General features: G+C 43.9%; 1 protein-coding gene and 1 long non-coding RNA gene across 6 annotated transcripts in view; one reads left to right on the top strand and one right to left on the bottom strand.

The window, feature by feature from the left end:
• CALCRL (calcitonin receptor like receptor) overlaps positions 1–25,194 on the bottom strand; it is a 472,379-nt gene that overhangs the window by 96,741 nt on the left and 350,444 nt on the right. For all 4 annotated transcript variants that reach the window (XM_044302866.1, XM_044302867.1, XM_044302868.1 and 1 more), the window contains one exon: positions 9,807–9,960. In XM_044302866.1, coding sequence (XP_044158801.1) covers positions 9,807–9,960 — 154 coding nt within the window. The remainder of the gene's footprint in view (positions 1–9,806; positions 9,961–25,194) is intronic.
• On the top strand, positions 10,282–13,631 carry LOC122944513. 2 transcript variants are annotated; one of them, XR_006391025.1, is made up of 5 exons: positions 10,282–10,350; positions 10,442–10,488; positions 10,583–10,629; positions 11,009–11,236; positions 12,766–13,631. It is a non-coding gene; the product is annotated as an uncharacterized LOC122944513 (long non-coding RNA). The 2 variants fall into 2 exon arrangements; XR_006391024.1 differs by lacking the exon at positions 12,766–13,631 and having other exon boundaries at positions 11,009–11,380.

Raw genomic sequence — 25,194 nt, 5'->3', positions numbered from 1 at the left:
CCTCCCCCACCCTCCTACAAAGTGGATTTTTGTACGACTCTCGCGTCGCAGTCGCAGTGCGACACCTAGCATTGTCGCAAAGTAGTTGTACTCTTTTTGTCACATTTGCCTTAGACTGTTTTCTCATGACACACTGTACTTCTTGCTAGTGGTAAATTACAGTTAAAGGGGTTGGCCACTTTTTGGCTACTGCTAACCAATGTGTTTGTAAGAAGCGTATATGGCACTTACTAATATAGTCTTTGTTAACCCCATAGGGACACAGCCTTATTTCACCTTAAAGGGTTCCTAATACCTTGTTCTGACATAATTAGCTCTCAGACACTAGCGATTCGTGCCGATTACGTCTGAGTGCTCAGAGGAACAGATGGCGCATTGGAGATGCCGGCGGAGAGAGCGTTCAGACAGTCACTGCGCCTGCGCCGAATACAGACGCGCATGGCGCAGGCGCGAGAATTCGGCCGCTGGCTCAGAGGGAGGATCGCATTCCAGAGGAGATGGGCGGGCTGGAGGGACACGCTGGGCGGCATTTTGTGTGAGTAGACCGAGCCTCTAGGTGCTGAAAAGACGCTCCCATAGCATCTAGAGGCTCATTAGCATATCACGGAAAAAAATTAGGCAAACGGCTGCACATAAAGGTATTATAATAGCATTGTTTGGTAGAGCAGACACTAGCGGATTGTTAGTGTCTGATAGCTAATTATGTCAAAACGAGGTGATAGGAACCCCTTATGGACCAGGCCATTTTTTGCAAAGGTGATAGGAACCCCTTATGGACCAGGCCATTTTTTGCAAATCTGACCAGTGTCACTTTAAGTGCTGATAACTTTAAAATGCTTTGACTTATCCAGGCCATTCTGAGATTGTCTTTTCGTCACATATTGTACTTCATGACACTGGTAAAATGAAGTCAAACAAAAAAATTTTTTCCACAAAAAATTACCTAATTTACCAAAAATGTGGAAAAAATTTCAAATTTGAAAGTTTCAGTTTCTCTACTTCTGTAATACATAGTAATACCCCCAAAAATTGTGATGACTTTACATTCCCCATATGTCTACTTCATGTTTGTAGAATTTTGGGAATTATATTTTATTTTTTGGGGATGTTACAAGGCTTAGAAGTTTAGAATCAAATCTTGAAATTTTTCTGAAATTTACAAAAACTCAATTTTTAGGGACCAGTTCAGGTCTGAAGTCACTTTGTGAGGCTTACATAATAGAAACCACCCAAAAATTACCCCATCTAAGAAACTACACCCCTCAAGGTATTCAAATTTTTACATACGTCGTTAACCCTTTAGGTGTTGCACAAGAGTTATTGGCAAATGGGAATGAAATTTGAGAATTTCATTTTTTTGCCTAATTTTCCATTTTAACCCATTTTTTCCACTAACAAAGCAAGGGTTAACAGCCAAACAAGACTGTATCTTTATTGCCTTGACTCTGCCGTTTACAGAAACACCCAATATGTGGCCGTAAACTACTGTACGGCCACACAGCGGGGCGTAGAGTGAAAGGTGTGCCGTTTGGTTTTTGGAGGGCTGATTTTTATGGACTGGTTTATTTACACCGTGTCCTGTTTCAACACCACTGATGCACCCCTGGAGTAGAAACTCCCTAAAAATGACCCCATCTAAGAAACTACACCCCTCCTTCAAAGGCCAGATATAGTCCTTACTTCCAGTGCTATTCTGACCTTTGAAGGAGATCGTTTGATGGTATTGCCGTGGAGCTCTGGTCTGGTGTGGAGCGCCACATGGCCAAAGGAGGTGCGGCAGCTGGCAGAAGACTTCTTAAAGGACTATGTTCACATAAACATTGGTGCCCTGGAACTGAGTGCCAACCACAACATCCTGCAGATAGTGGACGTGTGCAACGAGGGCGAGAAGGACGACAAGCTTGTCCGTCTGATGGAGGAAATCATGAGCGAGAAGGAGAACAAGACCATAGAATTTACTGACAAAGGTTTTATGACCAGAAGGATGGTCCTCACCAGGCAGATGGAGGAGACAGGAGGCTGCTCCAGCCAGCATGGCTGAGAGCAACCTACTGAAGCCTGCAAGAGACTCAGGCTATATAGGCCAAAAGGCCACACCCACCAGTCAACCACACCCAGTGACATCACACACACTGGGAAGGAAGTTAACCCTTCCAGCACACAGAAGGGAAAACACACATATAAGGGGAAGTGCACATAATACATAACCCACACCAACCCACTCACCTGTTACCGCCAGCAACGGCATGCGTGGCCACCATGTACTGGGGAAAAGCCCGCAGGCCGAGACCCTGCCACCACATGCATACAACAACAGACGTTGCCGCGGACAACCACAGGTGAAGGGAGGTGTCTACGTGCATACAACACATAACCTCGTGCACCACAAAACGACAAAGGGAGTGCACATAAAACACGTTGCCAAGGGCAACCGCACGCATGCCTATTGTCCGCGGCAACCGCACCTGAGGCAAACAACTAAGTGCTCCCAGCTGCGGTTGACAACGGCAAACCGCGGGCAACAGCATGCGGCTCCCAAGGAGTCACGACCATGGCCAAGGGTCGTGACACCTGGCCAAAAAGCAGCCCGGGTGTTGAGCAATGAACTGTTGGGCGTACAGATTCGTCTGCTTCACCATCAGATTTACCAATGGGTCACTGAAATAATGAAAAAAAAAAGTCATATTCAGTGTAGCCCACTGTGGAAATCTGGATTCCTGATTGACCTACAAAATCAGGAATCACGGGCTCATATCGCTCTGGGCTACACCAGACTAGTTCACCGGCAGGGTACTCCGGTGGATTTAACTGGTGGGCCGGAAAAGCAGTACGAGCCCCAGAGCTGCTCGTACCAGGCTGGGCCACAGGGTCGCTAACATGGCGATCCCCTTGCTCTGCCTGGCGGCGTCTCCGCCGCCTTGGGGGCTCATCATCATCGCTGGATGATGAGGAGGACGCGGATGACAACAGGAATGTGGGGTCATCCTCGTTCTCAATGGGACTCTTCGAGTCATAGGCAAGCTGGGCGTATGCCTCCTCAGCCGAGAACGTCCGGCGGGCCATAGGGGAGTGTGTGTCTGCGTGTGTATGTGCGTGTGTGGAAATCTTTATTTTGTGTGCGTGTGTGTGGGGGCACGGGTGTTCGCGGACTTAACCCTAAAACTAACAGAAAAAAATAAAAAAAATAACAAAAAAAGGCCAAAAAATGTAAAAAAACAAACAAAAAAACAAAACAAAAAATGCTGCACCCCAAAAAAGTGTGTGTGGGGTGTGGGGGGGGGGGGGGCAAGCGGCAGCACCCCTGGGGGGGTCTAGGGTCACACAGCTGTGCTGTGGGTGATGCAATCAAAGTTGAATAAACTAACTTTCCCTTTTTTTCCCTGCCTAACCCAAACTTTCCCTATGTACTTGCTGTTCAGATGGGGGGTGCTGGGGCACAGATCGGGTCCTGGGTAGCACAGATGGGGCGATGCTGGCACAGACTGACGACACGTGCAGGCAGCTCCTCTCTCCTCCGAAACATAAAAGGGGGAGGAGAGGAGCGCCTGAATCTTTTGAATCTGCCGCCGTCCCGCCCACAGACCAATCAGAGGCGATCCTTAGTGGTGATGGCAGTGGCGTAGCTATAGGGGTCGCAGCGGTCGCAATTGCACAGGGCTCCCCAGGAAATAATGAGTAAAGCCCTGGAGGGGTAGTTTACAATACTTGTGCACTGCAGGCGGCGGCGGTGTTCCGTTAAAAGTTGGTTCCCTCGTCACTTCCGGTACTGACGTCAGTTTGAAACGAAGGGCTGAGCTGAGAGCTCGGCTCCTCATTGGCTGACGCAAAGGCGTGTTGGCGCTTGCGCAGACGCAACATGGGTACCATGATTTCACATGTAGCGGCTGTGAACGCGCAGAGGGAGGGAACCTTGGATTTACGGCCCACCACGCATGCGCGAATAGATTTGGCCGCAATGTAAAATTTTGGTTTATATGACCTGAGGAAGGGGAGGGACGCGAGAAAGGGGGGGGGGGGGGTTTGGCCGCTCTGTGATTGGTCATTGGGGGTAACATAATTTAATGGTGCACATCATGCCTAGGAGCCGAGGGAGGGAGGGGAGGGACGCAGGCAGGGGGCGGGGTTTGGCCTCTGTGAATGGTTAAACCCCGCCCCCCCTCCCTGCGTCCCTCCCCTCCCTCGGCTCCTAGACATGATGTGCACCGTTAAATTATGATACCCCTAATGACCAATCACAGAGCGGCCAAACCCCTCCCCCCTCTCTGCGTCCCTCTCCCCTCCGTCCCTCGGCTCCTAGGCATGATGTGCACCGTTATATTATGGTACCCCAATGACCAATCACAGACCGGCCAAACCCCGCCCCCCCTCTATTCGCGCATGCGCGGTTGGCCGTAAATCCAAGGTTCCCTCCCTCCCTCTGCGCGTTCACAGCCGCTACATGTGAAATCATGGTACCAATGTTGCGTCTGCGCAAGCGCCAACACGCCTTTGCGTCAGCCAATGAGGAGCCGAGCTCTCAGCTCAGACCTTCGTTTCAACCTGACGTCAGTACCGGAAGTGACGAGGGTACCAACTTTTAACATGTACCAACTTTTAACGGAACACCTGAGCTAAGACAAAGTAAGATATCCAAATAATCCAAGCAAAGAGCTCAGCAATGAGCAATGATTAAAGTTAAAGTAGTTACTGATTAGTTTATAAATATACTGCTGTGAGCGTCGGGGAGGGGGATCTGTGGATGGCACTGTAGGGGGATCTGTGGATGGCAGTGCCATCCACAGATCCCCCCTAAACAGTGCCATCCACAGATACCCCCTCCCCTAAACAGTGCCATCCACAGATCTCCCCCCTAAACAGTGCCATCCACAGATCCCCTAAACAGTGCCATCCACAGATCCCCCCCTAAACAGTGCCATCCACAGATCTCCCCCCTAAACAGTCCCATCCACAGATCCCCCTCCCCTAAACAGTGCAATCCACAGATCCCCCTCCCCTAAACAGTGCCATCCACAGATCCCCCTCCCCTAAACAGTGCCATCCACAGATCCCCCTCCCCTAAACAGTGCCATCCACAGATCCCCCTCCCCTAAACAGTGCCATCCACAGATCCCCCTCCCCTAAACAGTGCCATCCACAGATCCCCCTCCCCTAAACAGTGCCATCCACAGATCCCCCTCCCCTAAACAGTGCCATCATGGCACTGTTTAGGGGAGGGGGGGGGGATCTGTGGATGGCACTCTTTAGGGGGGATCTGTGGATGGCACTGTTTAGGGGGGGATCTGTGGATGGCACTGTTTAGGGGGTTTGGCCTCTCTGTGAATGGTCAAACCCCGCCCCCCCCCTCCCTGCGTCCCTCCCCTCCCTCGGCTCCTAGATGACCAATCACAGAGCGGCCAAACCCCTCCCCCCTCTCTGCGTCCACAGATCCCCCTACAGTGCCATCCACAGATCCCCCCTAAACAGTGCCATCCACAGATCCCCCTCCCCTAAACAGTGCCATCCACAGATCCCCCTAAACAGTGCCATCCACAGATCTCCCCCTAAACAGTGCCATCCACAGATCCCCTAAACAGTGCCATCCACAGATCTCCCCCCTAAACAGTCCCATCCACAGATCCCCCTCCCCTAAACAGTGCCATCCACAGATCCCCCTCCCCTAAACAGTGCCATCATGGCACTGTTTACGGGAGGGGTGGGATCTGTGGATGGCACTCTTTAGGGGGGATCTGTGGATGGCACTGTTTAGGGGGACCCCCGGCGCATTTAGCATAGGTGCCTGCTCAATGAATTGAGCAGGCACCGGGTTCCGATCACCGCCCGCCCGGCGGCAGTGATCGGAACCATACATGACGCACCGGTACGTCATGTGTCCTTAAGAGGTTAAGCCTTCTTTTTACTTCTCCTTGGAAATCGTGTTGCTTCCCTCCCTCTCCCTTCACCACTTATGCTTCTTTTTTCCCTTAGTCTTTTTCCTATGTTGTTACAATATCCAAGTGATAATTATGTAAGACAAGTAATGTCCTCAGCAGTCTAGCACTGAAAACAGAGATTGGTCATGTGTCATAAAGATGCAGTGGCAGGAGGACCAGACCAGCACCACAGAGAATGGTCAGTATAATATGAAAGGTAAAAATAATATGAGTTTTATTTTAGACTACCCCTTTAAATGCTATGTGACCTGAGACTGACCAACCTAAAAGCCATATTATCACCAGGAAGGAATCACTGTACTGTATATACCAATAGTTCATCAATTGGTTGATACTATATAAATTACAATAATACCAGGGTACTGAAATTGTGTATACGGTGCCTTGCAAAAGTATCCCCCCCTTTGACTTTTTTCATATTTTGGTGCCTCACAACCTGGAATTAACATGGATTGTTTGAGGATTTGCATCATTTAATTTACAGAACATGCCTGGACACGGACTGGGAGAAAACGTCTGTATGTGGATAAGTAACTGGCTCAATGATAGAAAACAGGGTGGTTATTAACGGTACACACTCAGATTGGGTCACTGTCACTAGTGAGGTACCTCAGAAGTCAGTATCGGGCCCTATTCTCTTCAATATATTTATTAATGATCTTGTAGAAGGCTTGCATAGTAAAGTATCAATTTTCGCAGATGACACTAAACTGTGTAAAGTAATTAACACTGAAGAGGACAGTATACTACTACAGAGGGAACTGGATAGATTGGAGGCTTGGGCAGATAAGTGGCAGATGAGGTTTAACACTGACAAATGTAAGGTTATGCACATGGGAAGGAATAATGCAAGTCACCCGTACATACTAAATGGTCAAACACTCGGTAACACTGACATGGAAAAAGAGCTAGGAATTTTAATAAACAGGAAACTAAGCTGCAAAAACCAGTGTCAGGCAGCTGCTGCCAAGGCCAATAAGATAATGGATTGCATCAAAAGGGGCATAGATGCCCGTGATGAGAACATAGTCCCACCACTTTACAAATCGCTAGTCAGACCACACATTGAGTACTGTGTACAGTTCTGGTCTCCTGTAAACTAAAGTAATAACTGAAATGGGTGAACTACAGTACCCTGAAAGATTACCAAAATTAGGGTTTTTCACTTTAGAAATAAGACGACTGAGCGGAGATCTAACTACTATGTATAAATATATCAGGGGTCAGTACAGAGATCTATCCCATCATCTATTTATCCCCAGGACTGTGACGAGGGGACATCCTCTGCATCTGGAGGAAAGAAGGTTTGTACACAAACATAGAAGAGGATTCTTTACGGTAAGAGCAGTGAGACTATGGAACTCTCTGCCTGAGGAGGTGGTGATGGTGAGTACAATAAAGGAATTCAAGAGGGGCCTGGATGTATTTCTGGAGTGTAATAATATTACAGGCTATAGCTACTAGAGAGGGGTCATTGATCCAGGGAGTTATTCTGATTGCCTGATTGGAGGCGGGAAGGAATTTTTTATTCCCCTAAAGTGGGGAAAATTGGCTTCTACTTTACAGTTGTTTTATTTTGCCTTCCTCGGGAATAACTTGTAGGATGAACTGGATGGACAAATGTCTTTTTTCGGCCTTATGTACTATGTTACTATGCCTACAACTTTAAAGATGTTTGTTTATTTTTATTGTGAAGCAAACAACAAATATGACAAAATAACAGAAAAGGTCAATGTGCATAACTATTCACACCCCTAAAGTCAATACTTTGTAGAGCCACCTTTTGGGGCAATCACAGCTCCAAGTCGCTTTGGATAAGTCTCTATGAGTTTGCCATATCTTACCACTGGGATTATTGCCCATTCCTCCTTGGAAAACTGCTCCAGCTCCTTCAAGTTGGATGGTTTGCGCTTGTGAACAGCAATCTTTATGTCTGACCACAGATTTTCTATTGGATTGAGATCTGGACTTTGACTAGGCCATTCCAACACATTTACATGTTTCCCGTTAAACCACTCAAGTGTTGATTTAGCAGTCTGTTTGGGGTCATTGTCCTGCTGGAAGTTGAACCTCTGTCCTAGCCTCAAATCACGCACAGAGTGTTACAGGTTTTACTCAAGAATATCCCTGTAATTAGCACCATCCATCTTTCCCTCAACTCTGACCAGTTTCCCAGTCCTGGCTGCTAAAAAACATCCGCACAGCATGATGCTGCCACCACCATGTTTCACTGTGGGGATGGTGTTCTTTGGGTGAAGTGATGTGTTGGGTTTGCACCGGACAGAGTTTTGGTGGGCGGCAGTCTCCTGGCAGGTTTGTTGTTGTGCCATGTTCTTTCCATTTGGTTATGATAGATTTGATGGTGCCCCTGGGGATCATCAAAGATTTTGATATTTTTTTTATAACCTAACCCTGACTTGTACTTCTCAACAACATTGTCCCTTACTTGTTTGGAGAGTTCCTTGGTCTTCATGGCAGTGTTTGGTTAGTGATGCCTCTTGCTTAGGCGTTGCAGCCTCTGGGGCCTTTAAAAAAAGGTGTGTATATGTAATGACAGATCATGTGACACTTAGATTGCACACAGGTGGACATCATTTCACTAATTATGTGACTTCTGAAGGTAACTGGTTGCACCAGAGCTTTTTATGGGCTGCCTAACAAAGGGGGTGAATACAAACGCACATGCCAATTTTCTGTTTTCTATTTCTAAAAAATAGTTTTATTTATATATTTTTCTCATTTCACTTCACCAACTTAGACTATTGTGTTCTGATCCATCACATAAAATTCATATTATAAAACATTGAACTTAAGGCTGTAATGTAACAAAATATGAAAAAAGTCAGGGGGGTTGAATACTTTTGCAGCAAGTCACTGCACTTCTTTATTATTTGTGACTAAACACTGTACTAGGTTATCAGTATAATATATTCTATTCCACCGAATACATCATTAGAAATCCACCCTGCTTCTACTGACAACATATTCTACAACACTACTGAAAGATTGTAAACACTTGCATCTGTCCCTGGCCTAAAAAGATATAATTATGCATTTTACTGAAACCCAAACAAGGGACCATATCAGAGGAAGCAAGTTTTTATTATTATATTATTAGTAAAGTTCTGTAGTGTAGGGGGACTGTGAGGCTACCTGCATATGGTGCAGATTTGTATGCAGAAAATCTGCATGAAAACAGCATTAAAAATGTGATAAAAACACACACACACAAACTGGCACTATAGCCCATTTTGTGCAGTTTCTGGTGCATATTTTCTGTGTACTTTAATAATCCTATTAAAGTCTATGGGGAAACTACATAACATCAGTCGCAGAAAAGCACAAACAATTGAAATGCTGCGGATTTTAAAAGTCACACCACAGGTAATGAGATTAGTAAAACCTTATTAAAAACCTTAGTTTTTTTTAGATTAGTAAAAGCTTTGTTGGTACTGAATTACACTGCAGATTTTGCATGGAAAAACTGCATTGTGTGTCATTACCCTGAAGGTTTCAAACCTAGTTCTGCCCTACAATGTTTACCATGGTAAAAGGAAATGCTTTACTCTATAGCGGGGATAAGTGAATTGATTTATATAAACTGATTAGTCTCAACGTCAAGAGTTTCTCACCTGTGAGGGGCTGTCACCACTGCTAAAGAAGCTTCCCCCTGCTGCTTGATTGATGGGGCTTGAGATCCCACCCAGCCCTGATATTCTCGCGCTTGCGCTGCTGCTTTCACTACTGACTGTTCATGAGCCACTAATCTATAGTATAGTAATTATAGTCAAAACTAATATGATTTAGCACTGGGTATGAGCAAAGTGAATGTATAGCAAGTACAAATAGCTGATAATTAAAGTTACAATTACATACCCCATCCAAGTAAGTAGTACCAAATCAAGTGCTGTTTTTCTGCAAATACAGCAACTACTATAAGAGTATGTAAATATATTCCTTCACAAAGCATCCAAAAATAATTGCATCCCATCAGATAAAAGTGGATGAACTGCGATATTTTACAGCTGACCTGTAGGGAAAAAAACAAAATGATAAAGTACTCATATTTGTAAGCAGGCATGATAATGATTTTTTCAAAAAGGTTAAAAAAACAGTATTAACACTGTAAATATTTCTACTGCTCATGAGGTAAAGATTATATACATTTTTTTATTTCCTTGGATGCTTTTACGTGAACTTAAAGCGATTGTCTCACCTCCCTAGTTGCTGGCTGCTTCACTGCTCTCAGGGCCTCTCTTCCCTGCTTGCTGGGGGTGGAGCTGAGGTCTATGATGAAAAGCACAGCAAGCCTGGCAGGGAGGAAGTAACCCCTCCCCTTGTCTGTACGTGCTCGCTCCCGAGGCTGTCGGAGGAGATTCAGCCTCAGGGAGAGCTGCACAGCAGATCGTGAAATCCAATGGTAAGTTGCTTGACATGATCTGTTCTGTGTGCTGTATAAAAGTTCCGCCTCCTGTCATCAACACATAGTTTACTAGGAGATTATGTTTCAGCCTCTGGAAGAGCAGCAGAACCGCAGAGCAGACCGTGACATCCAATGGTAAGTTGCTTGTCACGATCTATTGTAAAAGTTATAGTGTAAAAGTTCCCCCTCCTGTCATCAACACACGGTTTACTAGGAGGTTATGTTTCAGCCTCTGGAAGAGCAGCAGAACAGCAGAGCAGATCGTGACATCCAATGGTAAGTGGCTTGTCACAATCTATTCTGTGTGTTCTGTAAAAGTTCCCCCTCCTGTCATCAACACATAGTTTACTCTGACTATTTGCTATTTTCCCTGTCACTGCCTCCCTGCAATATAGTTTTATGTCCTATCTGCTCAAATGTATTGGCCCCCCTCCTCCATTATTCATGTCTGTATTATGCTTCCCCCCCTCCACCACTGATCATCTCATTATTATGCTCTCCCATCCCCTTTCATTATTCATGTCTGTATTATGATCTCCCCCCTCCACACACTGATCATGTCATTATTATGCTCTCCCATCCCCCTCTATTATTCATGTCTGTATTATGCTCTCCTCCCCCCACTGATCATGTCATTATGCTCTCCCATCCATAGCGAACGCCCTGTAACTGTGATAATCATCCTCGGCAGCCGGAGATGAGAAGAAGAAGTAGGCTTCCCCTACTAACATAGTAGAGGTGGTTGTAACCCCTAGAGACGAGCATGTAAAATCGGGGTATAAATATGTCAATAACAGGATTTACATCCTGTTTAAATACTATAAATATATTGAAGAAATGCTTCTTGGAGGTGAAGGAATAGACTGAAAGGAGTACTATGAAGGTGAGACAACCCCTTTAAAGGTGACCTATGGTAGATTCACACATACAGGATAAAATCTGTGGAGTTCAACACTAATGTGTCATATCAGTAGCAAAATCCACTTATTAAAGATCATACAGTAACCGCACTGAGACTTCTATGGAATGCAATATATATATTCACAGTACAGACCAAAAGTTTGGACACACCTTCTCATTCAAAGAGTTTTCTTTATTTTCATGACTATGAAGGCATCAAAACTATGAATTAACACATGTGGAATTATATACATAACAAAAAAGTGTGAAACAACTGAAAATATGTCATATTCTAGGTTCTTCAAAGTAGCCACCTTTTGCTTTGATCACTGCTTTGCACACTCTTGGCATTCTCTTGATGAGCTTCAAGAGGTAGTCACCTGAAATGGTCTTCCAACAGTCTTGAAGGAGTTCCCAGAGATGCTTAGCACTTGTTGGCCCTTTTGCCTTCACTCTGCGGTCACCCCAAACCATCTCGACTGGGTTCAGGTCCGGTCACTGTGGAGGCCAGGTCATCTGGCGCAGCATCCCATCACTCTCCTTCATGGTCAAATAGCCCTTACTTTCAAAGTTTTCCCAATTTTTCGGACTGACTGACCTTCATTTCTTAAAGTAATGATGGCCACTTGTTTTTCTTTACTTAGAATTTGTATTATGGCAAGAAAAAGCAGCTAACAGTCTATTCAGTAGGACTATCAGCTGTGTATCCACCTGACTTCTCCTTAACGCAACTGATGGTCCCAACCCCATTTATAAGGCAAGAAATCCCACTTATTAAACCTGACAGGGCACACCTGTGAAGTGAAAACCATTTCAGGTGACTACCTCTTGAAGCTCATCAAGAGAATGCCAAGAGTGTGCAAAGCTGTAATCAAAACAAAAGGTGGCTACTTTGAAGAACCTAGAATATGACATTTTCAGTTGTTTCACACTTTTTTGTTATGTATATAATTCCACATGTGTTAATTCATAGTTTTGATGCCTTCAGTGTGAATCTACAATTTTCATAGTCCTGAAAATAAAGAAAACTCTTTGAATGAGAAGGTGTGTCCAAACTTTTGGTCTGTACTGTATATATAATATTAGTAATGATTTATGGAAAACATTATGTACCCTGAGCAAGGATGGTAATTGAAGGTGGAAAATACTGGGTTTATTATTGATATGATCTTATAAGTGCCAATAAACTTAGGAGCAAGTTTACCATGTGGTAACCTGAGAAGCAAATTATTTGTGGAAAGCCAGACAAGTTCTCCAAACACAAAGTTTTCGGACTTGAGAAACTTTTAATGGCTTGCATTGACTGATGAATTGAGCTTTCTCCGGGTTCTTGCGAACCTGGGCCCAAACTGTGCACAGATCATTCATGATGGCATCCACCGCCGGACCAACAAAACGTAACCCAGATACTGATAAAAAAACATTAGGTAAACCCATAATTACAAATAAAAGGTGAGGAACTGACATGAGCAAACTCTGCAAGCGACAGAATCCTTTTCTATGTTTTAACAGTCAGAAACCAAGCATCTCAGAAATTGTTCTAACATCTGGTTGAGCCTTTCAGTTTGTCCATTTGTCTCTGGATTGAACACCGAAGAGAAGAACAGTTTGGTCCCCAACTTTTTGCGTAATTTTCTACAGAATTTTGTGACAAACTGTGCCCCTCTATCAGAGACAATGGACTCGGGTATCCCATGAAATGTAAGAATATTATCAATAAATAACATTTCTAATTTCTTAGCATCAGGGAGCCTCTTTGACCCAACCAGATGGAAAATTTTAGAAAATCTGTCAATGACTACTCAGATGATCGTCTTCCCCTGAAAGGAAGGAAAGTCTGGTATGAAATCAATAGAGATGTAAGTCCAAGGTCTCTGTAGGATGGGCAAGGGACAAAGTAAGCCCGCAGCAGGACGTCTCCTGGGTACCTTGGCCCTCATGCAGACCTAACAGGCAGAGACAAAGGCAGTCACATCTCGGGACCAAGTAGGCCACCAGTAGGATCTGGAAACCAGATGTCTAGTACCAGCAATCCCAGGATGACCTGCAAGCACAGAACCATGAGACTTTTCCAAAACCTTAAGATGAAGACTTGGAGGAACAAACAACTTACTAGAAGAAGGATTATGGGGAGCAAAATCCTGACAACAGTGTATTTCGGTAGCAAGATCAGGATTAAAAGCAGCAATGACAATGCCAAGAGGAAGGATGTTAACAGGTTTAGTTTCAACGGAATCCCTAGCACTGAAATTAATGATAAAGCAACGCTTTCACATTACCAGACCCAGGACGATATGTTACGACAAAATTAAAGATGGTGAAAAACAAGGCTCACCATGCTTGTCTTGGAATAAAATGCTTAGCACTGTCTAGATACATCAGGTTTTAAGTACAATAATATGACGACGGGCCCGTACCAGAAAATGTCGCCACACTTCAAAAGTCCATTTAAAGGGGTTGTCCAAGTTATTTTTTTGTTCTTTGTATGTTTCTAACTAATGAACTGTAGGGGGTTTACAATTCACTTACTTCATCTAAAGTGGCTCCTTTCTCAGATTCATATGAGCTGTGATGTCAGCTTATCTCCCTGTTCTGATAATGTCTTGTAAACAAGCCTAGTATGTGTCTATGTGCACGAGTCATTACTGAGCTGGCCATGCCCCCGACCCCCGCACTGCTGCTGCTCTCTTGCTTGTGTCTCCGCTCCCACTGGATTCTTCAGGAAATATTAAACACTTCAGAAACACAGAGTCTGGTCTGGAGGCTTTGCTGAGGAGACACAGGATCTGCCCTCCTCATCCTGCAGACACAGAGCTGACAGACTGGAGGAAATCTGCAGAGCATTGCACAAGAACAGGTAAAGGGAAGATCCTGTGTGTATCAGCAGTGTCACTGTACAGCTGAGATTTGTAGTCCTACACATACAACATGCTGTTGAGTAACCAAGCATTCAGACCTTTTACTCAGGGCAGCACTTTTATTCACTCCCTTTGCAGAGTAGGGGGGAGGGGGGGGGGCAATCTTTTTATTTATTTTATTATATATCTTTTTATTTCCATCAACTCAACAATAGAAACATTTCAGTATCAACAAGAAATAGTTACATTTTCAATTTATCAAAGACATACTAATTCTTCTATATATAAACAAATATTTTCAATCCCCATTTACCCACCCACCTACCACCCCACAAAAAAAAATAAAAAAAATTTTTTTTCCTTTTCCTCAATCTATCCAGCCCTAAAGTAACCATTTTTTCCATATTTCATCAACACTTTTTACTTTTCTACTATGGCCCTCCATCACTAGTTCTTCTTTAATCAGGTTATCGACTGCTTTTCTCCACTGTCCCACTGTTGGAGGGTCCGCCCCTACCCATTTCTTAAGTATAAGGAGTCTAGCTTGGAATAGAACTTTACTCTGAACCGTTCGTGTATCTCTATTTAACTTCAGATGTTCGGTTGCCCCCAAAATACAAGTCACGGGATCTTCTGATATTTGGACCTTCAAGATTGAATATACAATATCTGTTATTTCTGTCCAGTATCTGAACAGTCTTGGACATCTCCAGAAACAATGTATTAAGTCAGCATTCTCTCCCCCACATTTTGTACAGTTATCCGAAACTCTCACACCCATTCTTTTCAACATCCGTGGGGATCGATGCAGCCTATGAACTACAAAAAATTGTGAGATCTTATGTAAGCCCCTATTAGAGACTCCAGAATAATTTTTGAGAGCATCCTTCCATTTTTCTTCCGTAAAAGATTGGAGTTCATGTTCCCATTTTTTTTTCTAGCGAGTATTAAGGAGTAATCCGTTTCTTTTTTCCCTCCATTAATATTCTATATCTTTTTGCGGTTATTCCTCCTCTTTCACCCTCGTTGGTAAATTTGTACTGTATGTCCGATCTTTCTATCTTATATTTGTCCTCCTGCTTAACTGTCCGCAACGCGTTCCTAAGCTGAAAATATTTATATATATCCTTTTGAGGAATACCAAACTCTCTAACCATTGTATTAAAGTCTTTCAGTTTGCCCTGTTCGAATATCTGGCTTAGGTATTTCATCCCTTTTTTTTCCCAGTCTATATACATCTTAATCCTTTGCAGTTCCTTAAGATTGATATTTTTCCAAATAGGTGTATAGTGCAAAAACCCTTTGATCTCTAATATTTTTTTGATTTCCACCCATATGTATTCCAGTGAATTTAATATTCTATTTCCTGTATTAGTTTTCCCCAGTGTACCCGATTACAACACCTCTAAGTAGTTCCATTCTTCTTTCCACCCCAATCTATTTACTACCTGCCTGCCCACTAAACAATTTAAGCTACCTTAAATATGACCATATTGTGTGATTAAATAATTAAAAAAACTATTCGGAACAGCTAGTCCACCCTCTCTCACTGGGAGCTGAAGTACCTCTTTCTTTATTCTGGGGATAGCGCGTTTCCAAAGAAGATCCCCCATTAGGCCATCAAATAACTTAAAAATATTCTGCGGTAGCCTCAATGGGGCATTTTGGAGGACGTAAAGTATTTTAGGGAGGAAAACCATTTTTATTAAATTTACCCGACCCTGTATTGACATTGGTAGTCTTTGCCAAATATGTATTTTGGTCCTAAGTTCTTTTAATAAGGGGAGTACATTTAATTTTTCATATTCTTCTATATTTCCAGAAATTTGTATACCTAAATATTTAAAATTCTCTTGTTTTCCAAGCACATGCACCCTTAAATCCCCCTGTGGTTGTACATCTCCCAACATCAACATATGTGATTTCCCCCAATTAATATTTAGTCCAGAAAAAAAAACCACTTATCTATTATATCTATAACTCTAATTAACTGATCCCCAATATTGTGCATAAATAATAAAATGTCATCCGCATACATTAAAGGGATTCTGTCACCAGTTTTTGACCCCCACATTCAAAAATATGGTTATGTGCATGGAGCTCTTGTGATTCCTAATGTGGTCTTATAAGCTAAATCTGTAGGCTCATTTAGTGTAAAAAACGTTTTATCTAACCTGTCATTCATCACATTAAGGTGCCCAGGGGGATGCTCATGTCTTCCTGATGCCGCCCGCACCCGCCGCCGTTCGTGCCCAGCTCCTCCTTTGCTGTCATCAGCACCGCCTCAGAATCCTTTGCTACTCCTCCGGCTCTCCCTCACTCCCCCCTCCTTCTTCTCGAACATCCCGCTGATGACAGCAAAGGAGGAGCTGGGCACGAACGGCGGCAGGTGCGGGCGGCATCAGGAAGACATGAGCATCCCCCTGGGCACCTTAATGTGATGAATGACAGGTTAGATAAAACGTTTTTTACACTAAATGAGCCTACAGATTTAGCTTATAAGACCACATTAGGAATCACAAGAGCTCCATGCACATAACCATATTTTTGAATGTAAGGGTCAAAAACCGGTGACAGAATCCCTTTAACAACTTTTCCTACCCACCCTCATAATGAAAACCTTTAATCTCCCTATCATTTCTTATTATGCATGCCAGAGGTTCGATCGCAATAGCGAATAATAGTGGAGAGAGAGGGCATCCCTGCCTAGTGCCCCGATATAGGGCAAGGGGCAGGGACAAGCTTCCGTCCACCATCACTCTAGCCCTAGAATTATGATATATTAGCTGGATCCATCTTATAAATCCCTCCCCTATAACGACCCTTTTTAATACTGCCCACAAATACTCCCATTCAATACAATCAAATGCCTTTTGGGTGTCCAATGAAAGTACCGCTTTCTCCCCTGCTTCTAATCTATTAGCTTCAATATTTAGAAACAGCCTTCTTATATTTGAATATATCATTCTACCAAGTATAAAGCCTGTCTGATCTTCATTTATTGCACCTTTAACCACCTTTGATAACCTATCGGCCAGAACCTTTGCCAAAATGTTGACATCCGTGTTTAAAAGAGATATTGGCCTGTATGATCCGGGGTCTAATTGTTCTTTACCCTTTTTGGGGATTAGTGTAATAATTGCCTCTTTCATAGAGTCTGTTAGGTCACATATTTTTTTGGGCCTCATTCAGTGTTGTTTTTAGTTCTGGTACTAACACCTGAGAGAAAGTTTTATATATTTCAAAGGGAAGCCCATCGCATCCTGGTGCTTTTTCAGGTTTTACCTTCCTCAAAACCTAATTTATTTCCGCCATCGATATTTATTTTTCAAAAAATTATTTTCGGGCCTGGGATATCTCTCTAAGGGAAATCTGGTTTAGGTATAGATCTAGATCTTGTTTTGAGTATTGTACCTTGGACTTGTATAGCTCCTGGAAATATTCCAGGAACACTTCTTTAATTCCTTCCGGTGTACTGATTATTTCACCCGTTTTATCTTTAATCGCCCCTATCCAGGATTTGCCTCTTTGATTTCTTACTATACTTGCCAAAATTTTACCAACCTTTTTTCCCTCTGAGGCTAACCGGATCCCTTGGAAAAGTAATTCTTTCCTACTTCTATCCATTTGGTATACCTTTAACTTTTCCTGCTCTTCCTCCCATATTTTCCTATTATAATCGGTTGGGTGCATTATGCATGTTATTCTTGCTTCTTGTACTTTTTTTTTTCCCAATGCATTCCCCCTTTCTCTAGTGTTTTTTTTTTCCAGTAATTCACCTTTTTAAAGAGCAATCCTCTTAAATATGCTTTAGCAGTGTCCCAAACAATTAGCCTACTAACAGAATCCTTATTCTCCCCCCAATTTTTTATTTATTCTTCCGTTATACTCTCTTTATCTGGGATCATCGATAACCAGTGGGGGTTGAACTTAAACAGTGGTGGAGCATTCTTTTTAATCAGATCTAATTCCATTACCACTGCATTGTGATCTGATAGGGCCATGGACAAGTAGTTTATTTTAATCCTATTTTGAGACATTAAGTTTTTATTTCCCAGGACCATATCTATTCTTGACCAAGTTTTATGTGTTTTAGAATAGCAGGAATACATGGTTTCATCCGGGTTCTGGAAGCGCCAAACATCAACCCAATTAAATTCCTGGACTAGTTTAGGGAAATCTACTTTTTGTGTTCTTCCCCCTCTGCTAGACATTCTATCCCTGAGTGGATCCATTACCGCATTATAGTCTCGTACCGCAATCATTATAGATTCCTGTCTATTCAGCATAAATCTATACAATTGATACAAAACATCTGGCTTAGGCTACTTTCACACTAGCGTTCGTCGGTCCGCTCGTGAGCTCCATTTGAAGGAGCTCACGAGCGGACCCGAACGCAGCCGTCCAGCCCTGATGCAGTCTGAATGGATGCGGATCCGCTCAGACTGCATCAGTCTGGCGGCGTTCAGCCTCCGCTCCGCTCGCCTCCGCACGGACAGGCGGACAGCTGAACGCTGCTTGCAGCGTTCGGGTGTCCGCCTGGCCGTGCGGAGGCGTGCGGATCCGTCCAGACTTACAATGTAAGTCAATGGGGACGGATCCGTTTGAAGATGCCACAATATGGCTCAATCTTCAGGCGGATCCGTCCCCCATTGACTTTACATTGAAAGTCTGGACGGATCCGTACGAGGCTATTTTCACACTTAGCTGTTATATGCTAAAAATAATGCAGACGGATCCGTTCTGAACGGAGCCTCCGTCTGCATTATTATGATCGGATCCGTTCAGAACGGATCCGATCGAACGCTAGTGTGAAAGTAGCCTTATATGGTGGAGGAATATATATATTTGCAATTACCATTTTAACCCCCTCTATATTACAATATAGAAAGAGGTACCTACCATAATCATCGGCCTCATGTGCCAGACACTCAATTTTAATTTTATTGTGCATCAAAATTGAGACCCCTCTTGAATAGGTAGTATGTACGGAATGGTAACTTTCCCCTATCCATCTCTTCTCCAAACATCTTAAAGATTCCTTATCCAAATGTGTCTCCTGTAGGCAGATGATAGCTGGCAGGAACCTCTTCATCCACTCAAGGATAGCATATCTCTTTACTCTCTCACGTAAACCTCTCACATTCAACAAAACAATCCTGACCATCTAGCCGAGGGGGAAAAGCAAAATATATGCAGAAAAAAAAAACCCAAAAAAGTCCCCCTCTCCCTCAACCCATAAATAACCACCCACCGTGAATAGCCCCCCCCCCCCCTCTGCTGGCCAGCAGTCGGGGCGACTCCATATCTTAGCATATTAACTCCTTTCCCCTCCGCCACCCCCAACATCAAAGGCCCTCCCCATCCGCCCACTCGCTAACCTCCTCCGGGGTCTGAAAAAAAACAGTCCTGCCTTTATATTCCACCCTTAATTTTGCTGGGAAAGTAAACTATACTTTAGACCTGCCTCCCTTAGTCTCTTTTTAACAGCAATATACTCTTTCCTATGGGCATTAGTATAAGCAGAATAATCTGGGAATAATCTTATCTTTTCACCCTGTATCTGGTATTTTTCGGAGGTCCTCGCATCGGCTATTATTATATCACGGTCCTTAGCCAGTAAACATTTAACCAGTATCTGTCTGGGGGATTCCCCTGGAACCCTCTTTTTTGTAGGGACCCTATGCGCTCTTTCGATGGCAAACAGTGGTGAGAGAGTGCCCTCCTCACAATTCTCCCTTATCCATCTCTCCATATATTCAGTACCATTATCTCCCTCTGCGCGCTCTGGGATCCCTACACATCTTATGTTGGATCTTCTTGATCTATCTTCTTGACTTATTAATTTTTGTTCCATCCTAGTATTCATTTCCTTTAAAAAGACCACCTCCTTCTCTAATTTCTGTACCGAATGTTCCAGAACAGGGACCCTTTTCTCCATCTCATGTAAGCGCTGCCTTATTTTCTCCATCTCATCCCGTATTACACTGACATCCGTTTGCACTGCCCCGATCTGCGTCACTATGTTCCCCATTACATTCTCCATCCTCGAGACAAAATATGCAAAATATGTCCTTCATCATCCTTGCATCTGTTTCTGTAAATGTCACTAAAGTTCCCCTCTCTCCCCCTCCCCCCATAGTCCCATTGTCCTGTGTCAGACCATGGGGCCCTAGTTCTATCGTTTTTTTACTTTTGTGGGGATCTAAAACCTGGCGACTTGGGAGCTAAAAATTTATTTCAACCCTGCTGTTTGGGCCCACTCTCTAACCCTGTTGCTGATCTCCTACAGCTGCCACCAGTAGGGCCGCGCTGTTCCTCCTTTTTCTTGGGTGGCATTTTAAACTCCCTTTATCTCTCTCACCTTCTTTCCCCCCTTCTACCCACCCACCACAAGCCACAGAGAGCAAAGAGATAACAGTAAAGACAAGACAATTTGTTAATAACAAAAAGAGTTATTGTTCACAGAAAAGGGGGGGGGGGGGGGGTAGCATAGGAACACCAGCAAAACCCAGCAGCTAGATTGTAGGTGCTATCTTATTGCCAAACATCAACCCAATTAAATTCCTGGACTAGTTTAGGGAAATCTACTTTTTGTGTTCTTCCCCCTCTGCTAGACATTCTATCCCTGAGTGGATCCATTACCGCATTATAGTCTCGTACCGCAATCATTATAGATTCCTGTCTATTCAGCATAAATCTATACAATTGATACAAAACATCTGGCTTAGGCTACTTTCACACTAGCGTTCGTCGGTCCGCTCGTGAGCTCCATGGGGACGGATCCGTTTGAAGATGCCACAATATGGCTCAATCTTCAGGCGGATCCGTCCCCCATTGACTTTACATTGAAAGTCTGGACGGATCCGTACGAGGCTATTTTCACACTTAGCTGTTATATGCTAAAAATAATGCAGACGGATCCGTTCTGAACGGAGCCTCCGTCTGCATTATTATGATCGGATCCGTTCAGAACGGATCCGATCGAACGCTAGTGTGAAAGTAGCCTTATATGGTGGAGGAATATATATATTTGCAATTACCATTTTAACCCCCTCTATATTACAATATAGAAAGAGGTACCTACCATAATCATCGGCCTCATGTGCCAGACACTCAATTTTAATTTTATTGTGCATCAAAATTGAGACCCCTCTTGAATAGGTAGTATGTACGGAATGGTAACTTTCCCCTATCCATCTCTTCTCCAAACATCTTAAAGATTCCTTATCCAAATGTGTCTCCTGTAGGCAGATGATAGCTGGCAGGAACCTCTTCATCCACTCAAGGATAGCATATCTCTTTACTCTCTCACGTAAACCTCTCACATTCAACAAAACAATCCTGACCATCTAGCCGAGGGGGAAAAGCAAAATATATGCAGAAAAAAAAAACCCAAAAAAGTCCCCCTCTCCCTCAACCCATAAATAACCACCCACCGTGAATAGCCCCCCCCCCCCTCTGCTGGCCAGCAGTCGGGGCGACTCCATATCTTAGCATATTAACTCCTTTCCCCTCCGCCACCCCCAACATCAAAGGCCCTCCCCATCCGCCCACTCGCTAACCTCCTCCGGGGTCTGAAAAAAAACAGTCCTGCCTTTATATTCCACCCTTAATTTTGCTGGGAAAGTAAACTATACTTTAGACCTGCCTCCCTTAGTCTCTTTTTAACAGCAATATACTCTTTCCTATGGGCATTAGTATAAGCAGAATAATCTGGGAATAATCTTATCTTTTCACCCTGTATCTGGTATTTTTCGGAGGTCCTCGCATCGGCTATTATTATATCACGGTCCTTAGCCAGTAAACATTTAACCAGTATCTGTCTGGGGGATTCCCCTGGAACCCTCTTTTTTGTAGGGACCCTATGCGCTCTTTCGATGGCAAACAGTGGTGAGAGAGTGCCCTCCTCACAATTCTCCCTTATCCATCTCTCCATATATTCAGTACCATTATCTCCCTCTGCGCGCTCTGGGATCCCTACACATCTTATGTTGGATCTTCTTGATCTATCTTCTTGACTTATTAATTTTTGTTCCATCCTAGTATTCATTTCCTTTAAAAAGACCACCTCCTTCTCTAATTTCTGTACCGAATGTTCCAGAACAGGGACCCTTTTCTCCATCTCATGTAAGCGCTGCCTTATTTTCTCCATCTCATCCCGTATTACACTGACATCCGTTTGCACTGCCCCGATCTGCGTCACTATGTTCCCCATTACATTCTCCATCCTCGAGACAAAATATGCAAAATATGTCCTTCATCATCCTTGCATCTGTTTCTGTAAATGTCACTAAAGTTCCCCTCTCTCCCCCTCCCCCCATAGTCCCATTGTCCTGTGTCAGACCATGGGGCCCTAGTTCTATCGTTTTTTTACTTTTGTGGGGATCTAAAACCTGGCGACTTGGGAGCTAAAAATTTATTTCAACCCTGCTGTTTGGGCCCACTCTCTAACCCTGTTGCTGATCTCCTACAGCTGCCACCAGTAGGGCCGCGCTGTTCCTCCTTTTTCTTGGGTGGCATTTTAAACTCCCTTTATCTCTCTCACCTTCTTTCCCCCCTTCTACCCACCCACCACAAGCCACAGAGAGCAAAGAGATAACAGTAAAGACAAGACAATTTGTTAATAACAAAAAGAGTTATTGTTCACAGAAAAGGGGGGGGGGGGGGGTAGCATAGGAACACCAGCAAAACCCAGCAGCTAGATTGTAGGTGCTATCTTATTTTCCAGCGAGGGCACCCAGAGTAGTCTCAGATACTTGTCAAAACCAAAAACTGATGTCCACTTATCTATTAAATCTTGAACATAAGGCAGAATTGAGTGACTCTGAAGGTGAAGGTATTAATCCTTAGTCCTGGTTTAGTCTGAGAGGGTTCAGGGATGGAAGTGTTAGAAAGGTTGGAGGTTAGTAGGGGATTCTTCATGTGGTTAAACACAATCGAGCTGGGGGAATCAATGGCTAGAAAAACTACCATATACTATGATAGACAACCAACTGGATATTCCCCCCCCCCCTTTTTTTTTTTTAATCCTCCCCTTTTCTTTTTCTTCTTTTTTTCCCCTTCTTTTTCTTTCCTTCTTCTCTCTTTCTTTCCTTCCCTCTCCCCTCTTTCTCTTAGTTACTTTCTTTCAACAATACTAGAGACACAGCACCACCTTCGTCTTACACATTCCACAGTCTAATTTTCAGCCCCATTCATATCTTTCTTCACCCCCTTTTAGATATCTCCGGCACTGCTTATCAAAACAGGGGGGGGGGGGGGCAGCTGTGTTAACTGACGTGAGGTAAATGCCAAACAGTGGGAGCGACCTCCCCACAAGTCCGACAAAAACACTGAGGCCTCCCTCTTCCACCTCTGATCACATGGACATCCCAGGTGCACCAAGACCTCCAGCTCACCACCGCCTGCACCGCTCTCCTGTATCGTCGGTGCCCCTCACCGCTACTCCAGTTCTGTCAGCCTCAGTAACTCACCACTATGTGGCTCACGAGCAGTGGCATCGACCTCAACATCAGGCGGATCCGGACCACGGCAGGCTGGGGAGCAGAGCGGAGGCAGCAGCAGGAGAATCCCCAGGCATCAGCGTTTTGGACGGTGCTACGGCTCACATGGCAAGCTCAGCGAGCAAGCGATCCGGGTGGCCAGCGTGCGGGGGTAGGGGGGGGGGGCGGAGCCTAGCGTCGCAAGTCTGACGCTCTCATGCGCACTGCTCCTGCAGGGGCAATCTATTTTGAAGGTAACAAATATTCCTGAGGAAAACCTCAGATTGTTGTTATTAAAGGTAAACAAAGGGCCAGAAGAGTACAAGGGAAATGAGGAAACAGATTATTATTTTTTTTTGCCTAAAACTTGCTTAGCTTATGTACTGTATATATTGCTGACCATCGGATTTAGTGTCCATTCACACGTTCGAAAGTGTTTAGCACATTCTGGCCCCATTGAAAATGAATGGGTCCGCACCCATTCAACAAAATTGCAGAACGGATGCGGACCCATTTTGCGGACGTGTGAATAGACCCTAACAGTGCATTTTTTATTTCTTTACATAACTCGGACAACACCTTTAATAGCTAGTAATTCTCTGTTACCAATGCAGAGAAAACATTTTGTGAAATAATGTGATGAAGGGATTTTTGCATCTTGGAAAATGGAGATTTATGTATATCTCCGTTTTCCCTCCCTTCTATTCTATTCCTAGCATGTTGCCCTTGTTTCCCATACAACCAGATTATTCTGTGTATAATTACACCTCTTCCAGTCCTTCATATTCCCCAGGAGCAACACACAACCCTCGCAGATACTTATATATAAAAATAGTTTACTGATAACATAGAGATGACAAAGCAATGGACATTATACATAAAGATACAGATAACACAATACATAGAGGACACCACCACACACAGCCACCTCAGTTCCTGCCCATCCTGGATGCTAAGCAAATGCGGCTAATAATGTGTATGTATATACAGTATATCCAGAGTCCACTAATATACAGTCTACTGGATCTACTCTTCTAACCAACTCACCTCCAGTACCTGACCATTAGTACATGTACATATAGAGACTCATGCATAAACAATGCATATATAATCTAACTGGTAATGCAATTGCAGACTGCAAATATCTATATGTACACATATAAAGTCTACTGGGATATTATACTTATATACATACCCACATAAGCACACATATAAATTTGCTTGCTCCTGAAATGCTGTTCATCCATAGCTGTCCAGGAAAAGCGCGAGCCTCACTCCCAACTTTCACCTATATGTTGCTGTGTCCCAGCCCCCCCCCCCCCACCATAGACTCCACCCTGTGACCGCCCAAATATCTTCCCCCATCTCTTGGTCAAGAGGAGGATGTTCAACTGCTTTTACAATGTATCCTTCCTGCCTTAGATATGCTAACAAGGGACACAATGCTACTGGTCATACTGAATGGGTGAATACCACTGGGTCCAATTTTTAGGCATATTTGAGTGGTCATCAGGATGAGGTTCTGGCTGAAAGCCATATTTCCCTTAACATAATGCATGGGGTTGAACGTTAGTTAAAAAGGATGACCCCTGAGACAG

The sequence above is a fragment of the Bufo gargarizans genome, chromosome 8 (genome assembly GCF_014858855.1).
Source record: "Bufo gargarizans isolate SCDJY-AF-19 chromosome 8, ASM1485885v1, whole genome shotgun sequence".
In the NCBI taxonomy this organism is placed as follows: domain Eukaryota; kingdom Metazoa; phylum Chordata; class Amphibia; order Anura; family Bufonidae; genus Bufo; species Bufo gargarizans.
Note: the sequence above shows the minus strand (reverse complement) of the source record. Positions and strands in the feature narration are given on the sequence as shown.